Genomic DNA, 9,310 nt, shown 5'->3' on the forward strand with positions numbered 1-9,310 from the left:
ATAGCAGGTTGATGGTAAGATATGTGGGTCCCCAGTTAAACTTAAGTGTTTTCACCGCTTAAATATGCCTACTGATAGCTTTCAGAATTTAAGTATTCATGTTCTAGGGACTTTAGTACTGCACGCAATAAAACGGTGAAAAAATGTTACCTGTTACCATTATGTATACTTTAATGTCTGTTTGAACTTAAAACAACTTGCTTGCTCCAAAGTGGCAGCACACACAACCTGAAAAAACTTCTTCTTTTTGCCCTTCTAAGATTTTGGTACAAATCTGTACAGGTGACTTTGCGAGTCATATCCTCTAGAAATTCTACCTCCATTTCCCCAGATAGTAATATTTAGAGCTACCTGATTTTTTTTTTTTTTGTGCTCATTACTTTATACACTTGCAGTGATATTTTTCTTGACAATTTTTTTAGAGACCACTAACTTTTGGTGGTGTCTTTGAAGTTGGCTGTTGTTAATGAGCGAACAAAAATTACTCGTCGTAACCACATCTTGGTAGCCTGAGGTTTGCTTTAAATATTTGGTGCTCTTTTCTGGCTGAGTGCATGCTGCAGCCTCTTTCAACATTCCAGGAGAGGACAAAGCATCACTCTGTCCTACATCCCCGAGAATGTTTCCTACATGCAGAGTCTGGATAACAAAATGCCTAAGGATATGTTTACTGGAGACACGTCCAAGAGGAAGAAGATCTTCAGAGAACTGATCCTTTGCCAAAGGTTCTGCAAGCACATCTTTTTCTATTCCTGTAACATTGAGCTTGTGTCTCAGGTGTTTTTTCCTTGGGACATTTTTCTAGAATCGTGAGAAGATATTTGGGCTCAAGAGGACTTTTATATGTATGTAACTTTTCTAATTTTCATCTGGTTTTAGGTCTATGGACCTGGAACTCAGACGAGAGCTTTCCAGTATGTCAGGTAAGCCTTGTTTGTATTGTCTGATATTTACTTCACTTGATCGCTCTTTGAGCTTGGCCAACTTTGTATGCATGTGCATTTTAGTCCAAGAAATTATGTTCATTCTTAGTCCAGCTTTACTTCCAGAAGGGAGACACTGAAGTTTTTTAAAGTGCCGAGGAATAAAACGTTAGTTGGTTTAGAACTTTGAATTGAAATATTAATGTGTTCCTTCCTTCAAGGAACAGCAAGTAAGGGGTAGGTAAGTTTTTAATGCCGAGCAGTTTGTCCCTCCTTGCATTTTAATGCAATGCTGCCACCTCGTGTCTTTGGGGGTGCTGTGGGCAGCGTGTCTGCTGTACATGCCCATGTCCTCTTCTGGGGGAAGGAACTGGTTGAGGGGGTATTGCTGTAGCTCATATTTGCAGTATAAACAATGCCAGCAGGTACTTTCACTACAAAAAAGTGAATCTGTTCCTCAGAATCTTTTGTTCTGTCATGCTAGCTAAACTTCTGTGCCAGGCTTCTGGGTTGTTTTAATCATTCTGCACTTGGAAACGTTCTTTCTCTCTGCTGAAAGTAATAATGGCAGGGATAGAAGCTATGGAAACCCCATCAGTTCAAAATAGCCACTCCTTTCCTGATTATGAAACATAATGAAAGAGAGCTGCTAAATTTGTTGCCAATAATCCAAAATAACTTTGGATTATTTTGCTGGGGGGAGGTAGCGCCAAAATACTGGGTTTTAACAAACTTGATTTAAGAATTTCTGAAAGCGAGAATACAATTCAAACAACAAACTGCAAAGCAAGTGGTGGTCTTCTGCCTCTGTATTACAGCTTACTCTATTCTGTCTGAAATGTGTTGGAAATGGGCCTCTAAATACGCTTGGGTACTGGAGGGAAGAGGAATTATTAATTGTTTTTTAGTAACTTTATTTTTTTATATTCTTTCATATGCTCAGGTGAACTATAGCCAGTGTATCCCAAAGATAATCGCCCTTTCAAACTAACCTCCAGTTCAGTAGATCTTACAATAGGGACTGTGGAACAAACAGCCAAGAAAACACGCACCCATTGAACTATACACTGTAAATCTGATTTCGGCATTCCTCAGCTGCCTGGTCTGCTTCACAGGAGCTCTGAGGAGGCAGCTCTCTTTTTAGATAAAAATAATATTTATAGGGAAGTGGAAATTGCCTCAATCTGTTCTTCCTTTTTTATAGTGATCTTGTGAATGGGTTGGTGGCGTTGATGAACAGCAATGTCAGCAGTCCTGTCAACTTGGTGAGTTCTAGAGTTTTTCGTTTGTTTTAGCAAAAAGATTTATGTAATTAAAATATGGAAAAACCCGATCAAAATACGAGCTGGGGGGGGGGGAACACGGACACGACAGTGGACACGGGACACACGCAAAATATACTAAGGAAATGATTGAAGTCTGGGTTTAATGAAAAAAAGCGCTGAAGGAATACTTAGCTCCAAATAATTAGAAATCACTTCATACTAGCCTTGATTAGAGGAAAATGGGATAGTATTTGGTGGTATAATTTTCTAATATTGATTAAGGCTGCTTAGAACTTAACTTTTCCTATAAGATTTTTGTTCTGTCCCATTTGTTGTCACCTTACTCTCAGCAGTGGATATAAGACTAGAAAAAGGATTGTGTATGCCAGGTCATTTCTGTGTACGCCAACTTTTGCCAAATCAGATATTCAACTCTGTGGGCAATTATTCACTAGATTGTCCTTTTTTACTGTGGCCATGAATTCATTTTTATGTTTCTATCCAAATGCTTATATTTTTAAACCCCATCGCATGTTCTGTCCCAGAAAACTCAGTGTTTAAATCTATATGTACCTAAATGTTCAGCTTTAGGTCAAACAAGATGTAGTAAAGAACAGTTTTGCAATAAGGAAAGCTAGGGATAGAGGGAATTAAGTCTGATGAAGGTGAGTTAATGCTAACAGGAAGCTTTCAGTATTTTGTCCTGAAATGTTCATCAGGAGTTCATGTGCAAATTGGTTAAAAAAGAAGTTAAGAAAAGGAATATTGTATAGGAAAGCAAATAGCCCTTATACATAATGATATGTAAGCTGTAGTAAATATGGAAGCAATTGCTTGCAGCTAAATTAGTTTGGTTTCCTAACTTTGGATGAACTGAGAATTTAGCATACTTCATTTACATCATTTGTCTTCAACTCAGCAAAGTCCTTGAATCCAGATTTCAAACTGATGATGTGGTTTTGTGGGCTGTTGAGTGGCATATGCCTTTACTGTGATTGAGGTGCATTTGCCCATTGTTTACAGACTGATTTTTTTGGGGCACCCCCTACATACATTGAATTACCAAGGCAAATGTAATGGAGGGCAACTTTTCTAATGAGTCGAGCTCATCAAAGTTACATTTTTTCATCAAAGTAGGAATAAGGCATAATGTGTAGATTTATCAGAATTTAACATGACCCTGTTAGAATTGTCTCATGTCAGAAAGCTAGCATGTTGTAAGGTGTTTGTTATTGTAATGAATATCCCTTCTATTTCTAGGGAAACCCAGAAGAGCACACTATCCTAGAATTTGCCCAGTTAATTAAGAAACTTGTTGGTGAGTTTGATAAGTAATTCTTAGTAAAGCTTATGAAGTACTTACTGTCGTTAGATGATTATTACTTGATTAGTGTGTGTAATCTATGGATAATTTAATTGGTCTTTGGATTTCTTAGTAACTTTATCAAAGGCATTTAATTGTATCCTGATCCTATAATTAAATATTAATAAGATAATCCAAATACTCTCAAATGTATGTAAAATATTGCATGAACAGTAGATTGAATACATTCTTTCTGTGTATCTGTGCAATCTATATCCATTATTTTGTATAACACATGCGTTTTTTAGCTTTGTTTTGGCACAAGGACAATACATAAATGAAATGTAAAACACATGAATGAAAACGTCTTGCATAACATCTTAGCTGAAATACAGATACTTCAGCAAGGTGATTCTTCACAATTATGCAGGCTGTTCTCCTTCACTTACGATTAGAAACCTCATGCTGTGGTGACAGTCTTTCTCTACTTTTCACTGATCTACCAGTGATGCTTGCAAGGGCTGTCAGCACCTCCCTTGTATGTGGATGGGAAGAAAACACTGTGGCTTTCTCTGCATTCTTGCTCTGATACCTGTAGCAAATCAGAGCTCTCAAGAATGGAAGCGAAGGGCTGTGCTTAGTCTTCTAGTGTGGCTTCCTAATGATATGAAACATACTGATGCCATTAGCCAGGGTTTTTAGTCTGTAGATTCCAGAAGTGCTTCTGAGGGATCTGAAAAGGACAAGTTCAAACATACAGTACTGAAGTACGTACATGATGCATGTAATGTTTATAATAGGAAACTATCCCCTCTGGAAAACTTCTGTGAATCCACAGATCAAGGAAGGAAATTGAAAATCACAGCACCAAACCCATCAGGCACATAGAATAATTGTTACCTCCATATGTCTGTTTCTTCACAAACAACTTGATCTGTTTCAGTCTGCCCGGAGAGGTGGTTTAGTTCTACATCCATAAAATCCCACAGGAACACGGCATGTAAACTATTTGCTAGATTTGGTTAGAGAAATTGTCCTGTTTCTGTGTATTGTCATGAGGAAGGGCAAGTAGTAGGTTGGCTATTTAAATTGGACTGGAGAGTAGGGGCAAAGAGGAAAGAAGAAGGTCCTTTTACAATGCAAAAGGGCTAACAGAATCACAGAGTGGTTGAGGTTGGAAGGGACCTCTGGAGGTCATTTGGTCCAACCCTTCTGCTCAAGCAGGGCCACCTACAGCTGGCAGTGGCCCAGGACCATGTCCAGACAGCTTTTGAGTATCTCCAAGGCTGGAGACTCCACAGCCTCACTGGGCAACCTGTGCCAGTGCTGGTTCATCCTCCCAGTAAAATAGCATTTACTGATGTTCAGAGGGAACCTCCTGTGTTTGAGGTTGTGCCCACTGTCTCTGGTCCTGTCACTGGGCACCACTGAAAAGAGCCTGGCTCTGTCCTCTTTGTACCCTCCCTTCAGGTATTTATACACACGGATAAGATTCCCCCTGAGCCTTCTCTTCTCCAGGCTGAACAGTCCCAGGTCTTTCAGCATCTCCTCATAGGAGAGATGCTCCAGTCCCTTCATCATCTCCATGGCCCTTTTTTGGAGTCTCTCGAGTATGTCCATGTCTTTCTTGTACTGGGGAGCCCAGAGCTGGACCCAGCCCTCCAGATGTATCTCACCAGTGCTGAGTAGAGGGGAAAGATCATCTCCCTTGACCTGCTGGCAGCACTCCTCCTATGCAGCCCAGGATACCATTAGCCTTCTTTGTGGCAAGGGCACATTGCTGGCTCATGTTCAACTTCGCATCCACCAGGACACCTGGGTCCTTTCCTGCCAAGCTGCTTTCCAGCTGGCTGGCCCCCAGCCTGTACTGGTGCCTGGTGTTGTTCCTCCCCAGGTGCAGGACTTTGCACTTCTCCTTGTTGAACTTCATGAGGTTCCCGTCAGCCCTTTTCTCCAGCCTCTTTTTTCGAGGTCCTTCAGATGGGGTTTGGGTATGTGTATCAGCCCTCTGGTGTATCAGCAACTCAGTATTGACCCCTGGGGTATACCACTAGTTACTAGCCTTCAACTAGACTTCGTGCCACTGATCACCACCCTCTGGGCCCAGCTGTGCAACCAGTTTAAAATCCACCTCACTGTCTGCTCATCCAGTCCACAGTAAGGATGTTACGGGAGACAGTGTCAAAAGCCTCACTGAAGTCAAGGTGGATGATATCCACTGCCCTGCCCTTGCCTACTGAAGCAGTCATTTCATCATAGAACGTTATTAAACTGGTCAAGCATAACTTCCTTTTTGTGAATTCATGCTGAAATCTTTGTGAAATGCTTCGTGAATCCGTGCTGCTGTGAGACAGCTGGTTCACCCAGCTGTTGCATGCAGTGCAGCTGTTTCTGTGGAAAGCATTTCCATGGTAGAATTACGAAGCAGAAAGCTGCAGAAAGACCTGATGCTCCAATAGGTAGGAAAGATGTAAATGCAAAGCATAGTGAATTGCGGATGATAATGCACAGTCTCTTGTTTCACAGGCAGTGGGAGTGAAATCCAGTTTCTCTCAGAAGCACAGGATGACCCTCAGAAACGAAAACCTGATATCAGAAAAGCCAAGTTATTGCTTGGCTGGGAACCTGTGGTATGTACAGCTGTATTACTGTTGTTGTGTGCAGAAACACAGGGAGGCAGAGGGGTATGAGGGAGGACTTACATCCATGATAACGATACATTTAAGTTATCAGAATATCTGCTTAACACAGTCTCCAGGTCAGTTGTTTAAAAGGCTGTCTCTTGCATGTTGCCCTAGCTCACGATTCAAGAACTGCTGGGTAAGATTGTATGACCTGTGCCATGCAGAAGAGCAGATTAGCATTAGCATTTGTAATAGACTTAAGTAGAAAAAAACATTAAGATAGACATCTTAACTTTTTCACATGTGTATTATGAAGTGTCTACCTTTCTGTAAGCCTGGTGAATCCTTTGAAATATGTGGTACATAGTTCTGGGAGCTGATGAGTTTGCTGTTGTTGCTGCAATCCTTATTCCTCTTTTGTTGTAGTAACATGCATTATGGAAGGAGAAAATTGCTTTTATTTAATTAAAATATTTTTAGAAACATCTTCGGAGTAAGACTATTTTTAAGATTATCTGTAACATCATTGTAGTCAAAAAGTTTGTTTGGATTAATAGGGAGAAATACGAGCACCAGAAAAACGTTCTGGGTTTTAGAGTTTGTTTAAAGGGAAGTATGTGAAACTCAGGCAAAACAGAAGCTAGTCAGAGAGAAATTATACTTTTTTTAAATTCTGGTGGACTGAAGTAAACCAGAATAAGAAACCCTTATTTTGGACTACAGGTATTATACAGTGGAGATGTTCAGGGCTTGTTCTGTGTGTTGATAAACTTGAAACATACTCGGGGTTAGTCTAACATCTCACCACCCACAATAATGTCTGTCCAACTCTAAAGGTTAGTTATCAGCCGCCTGAGGTGATGTCAAGATTGTGGTTGTTCTGCACAGCTAATATGCAAGAAATGCAAAATGCCTGTGGTTGCTGGTTTTTTTCCTTTCTCAACCTTTTTGAAGTTAACTGTGTATAACCAGGCATAGCTGATAAGACCTGATTTGTCTGGGGAGGTAAGGTCTACTTAATCCCCAGAAGGGGCATGACTTTTTTAGCCAGCTCCCCATTCTAGCTAGTACAGTGGTTTGTAGGCTTCTTTAGATTTGCAGACAAAAATCTTTCCAGGAAACATGTGAACCTGTCTAGTAAATGTAAGCCTATTGATAGAAAAAGGTAGCTCCAGACCCTTCTGAAAGAATTCACAGAGGCACCTGATATTAATAGACTGTGCCTGAAAGCACAAGGATGATGGCAAGTGTTACAATCACAAAAGGTTTAAAATATTTCATTCATACTTATGACCTTCTGTGTTTGGCCTAGTCAGTAACAAAACTTACTCTGAAGTAGCAATACAGTGTTGGTACATTAAGGCAAGTAGGTTTGGGTTTTTTTGCTGCTATTTTATCCTCCTGTATCAACGATGGTATCAGGAAGCATGTCAGAGCATATGGCTCCTGAGAAAAGTGGGTAGTATTTCTGTTGTTCCTGTCTACAAATCATAGTGTTTAAATACAGGCATAGAATATGAAGAATTACATTTATTTCTGTAGGATTTAAGAATATCAGATGAGATACTGGATGATAATTTGTATCCCTTTATCTGTATATCAGTGGAGTGCTGAAGGAATAAAAACTAAAAAAAAAAAACAAACAAAAAAACACTACCTTTATACCTTTCTGTGGTATCTACCATTCTGTGAGATTCTGTGAAACAGAAGGATCTGTAATCATTAAAAACAGAAGGGGCTTAAATTTCCGTGTGCTTATCTCTTTAAATGTATTAGGAATTGAAAGGAGAATTATGTAAGTCTGTTTTGACACTAAACAGACCAGTCGTAACCATCTGATGAGATCTAAATTTATTGGGTTTTTGGACTTACTAAATCGGAAAATATACCTGATGTTTAAACATCCATTAGCAGTGCAGAGATGTAACCAGTATGTGGTGCTGTTAATACTTATATTGGCTAAGAATGAGACTTCCTAGCAGTCTGTTGATAGCTGTATTAAAAAAAAAAAATACTGTTGTGAAAAGAGCTGATGTGAACTTAGAATGATATGATTCTCTCCTCACTTTTGGGAACAGGTCCCATTGGAAGAAGGTTTGAATAAAGCAATTCATTACTTCCGTAAAGAGCTTGAGTATCAGGCGAACAATCAGTATATTCCCAAACCAAAACCTGCAAGGATGAAAAAAGGAAGAACAAGACATAACTGAAGACTATTAGTTGGACAGGAAATTCCCTGCTTGACATTTGACGGATGTAATTTTTGTTTTCTTCTTGGGTTGTTTTTTTTTTTTTTGAGAGAGACTTTGAAACAGGTATCATGAAGAACAAACTGGAATTTCATTCTGAAGCTTGCTTTAAAGAAGTGGATGTGCCTAAAGATAACAAACAAATATTCCCTTTCCCCTGCAAATCTTGCCTTGCACTTTTTAAATCTGTCTTTTTATGTAAAATAGAGTAGAAGCATCTTTTAGTATCTTCAAGTTTTATATCTTGCTGTGAGATCATTTTGTTGTGACTGTCCTTGACAGTTTTATTTACTGGTTTCTTTGTGAAGCTGAAGATAAACTCAAACGGGATGGAAAATGCCAATTTATTTATAAAATGGGTACTATAAAATATGAGATGTTCTACTATGCATAAGAAAAAAAGCTAGTGGTATTGTCAGGTGAGAGACACTGACATCTAAGTATAGAGGAGTTTAAAAGAATTCTGTATGAGAGCTTTATGTATTCTTTAAAGGAGAGATTTTTTCAAAGGTTTAGTTTTAGTTGTACACTTGAATTTGAGATATTTTCATTGATTACCATGGATAAGGATATTTTGAATCACTACTGTGTTGTGCGTACTCTGGGAATAAAGTTAATGTATTATTGGTTACAGTGGTTGAATATGCTATTTTAATAAAATATTGAAACTTCTATTTACTAGTTTCAAGGTTTCACTGTGGGCACTTCTCTGGCATTACACATCTGTGCATTTATTGTATATTAATTCGAAAGTAACAGTCTGTAAATAATTGGCTCAAAGTTAATAACATTGGTCTTTCATTGCTTGTCTCTTAACAGATACATAGGAAGGGCTGCAGGATGTCTGTTGAAATAGATTGGATAAAAACATCATGATTTATTCCGGTTCAGGTAGTTGATAGTGATGCAGGAGTGTAAGATTTTCTTTAAACTGTAGAGTCTACCT

The 9,310-nt window shown here is 39.0% G+C and overlaps 1 protein-coding gene across 5 annotated transcripts in view; it reads left to right on the forward strand.

Moving 5' to 3' along the window:
- Nucleotides 1–9,038, forward strand: part of UXS1 (UDP-glucuronate decarboxylase 1) — a 62,477-nt gene extending 53,439 nt beyond the window's left edge. For all 5 annotated transcript variants that reach the window (XM_029998879.2, XM_029998876.2, XM_029998880.1 and 2 more), the window contains 5 exons: nucleotides 880–923; nucleotides 2,128–2,188; nucleotides 3,449–3,506; nucleotides 6,018–6,121; nucleotides 8,194–9,038. In XM_029998879.2, coding sequence (XP_029854739.1) covers nucleotides 880–923; nucleotides 2,128–2,188; nucleotides 3,449–3,506; nucleotides 6,018–6,121; nucleotides 8,194–8,325 — 399 coding nt within the window. In that variant the 3' untranslated portion in view covers nucleotides 8,326–9,038. The remainder of the gene's footprint in view (nucleotides 1–879; nucleotides 924–2,127; nucleotides 2,189–3,448; nucleotides 3,507–6,017; nucleotides 6,122–8,193) is intronic.
- The last annotated feature ends 272 nt before the right edge of the window (nucleotides 9,039–9,310 follow it).

The sequence above is a fragment of the Aquila chrysaetos genome, chromosome 23, assembly GCF_900496995.4.
Source record: "Aquila chrysaetos chrysaetos chromosome 23, bAquChr1.4, whole genome shotgun sequence".
Lineage (NCBI taxonomy): Eukaryota > Metazoa > Chordata > Aves > Accipitriformes > Accipitridae > Aquila > Aquila chrysaetos.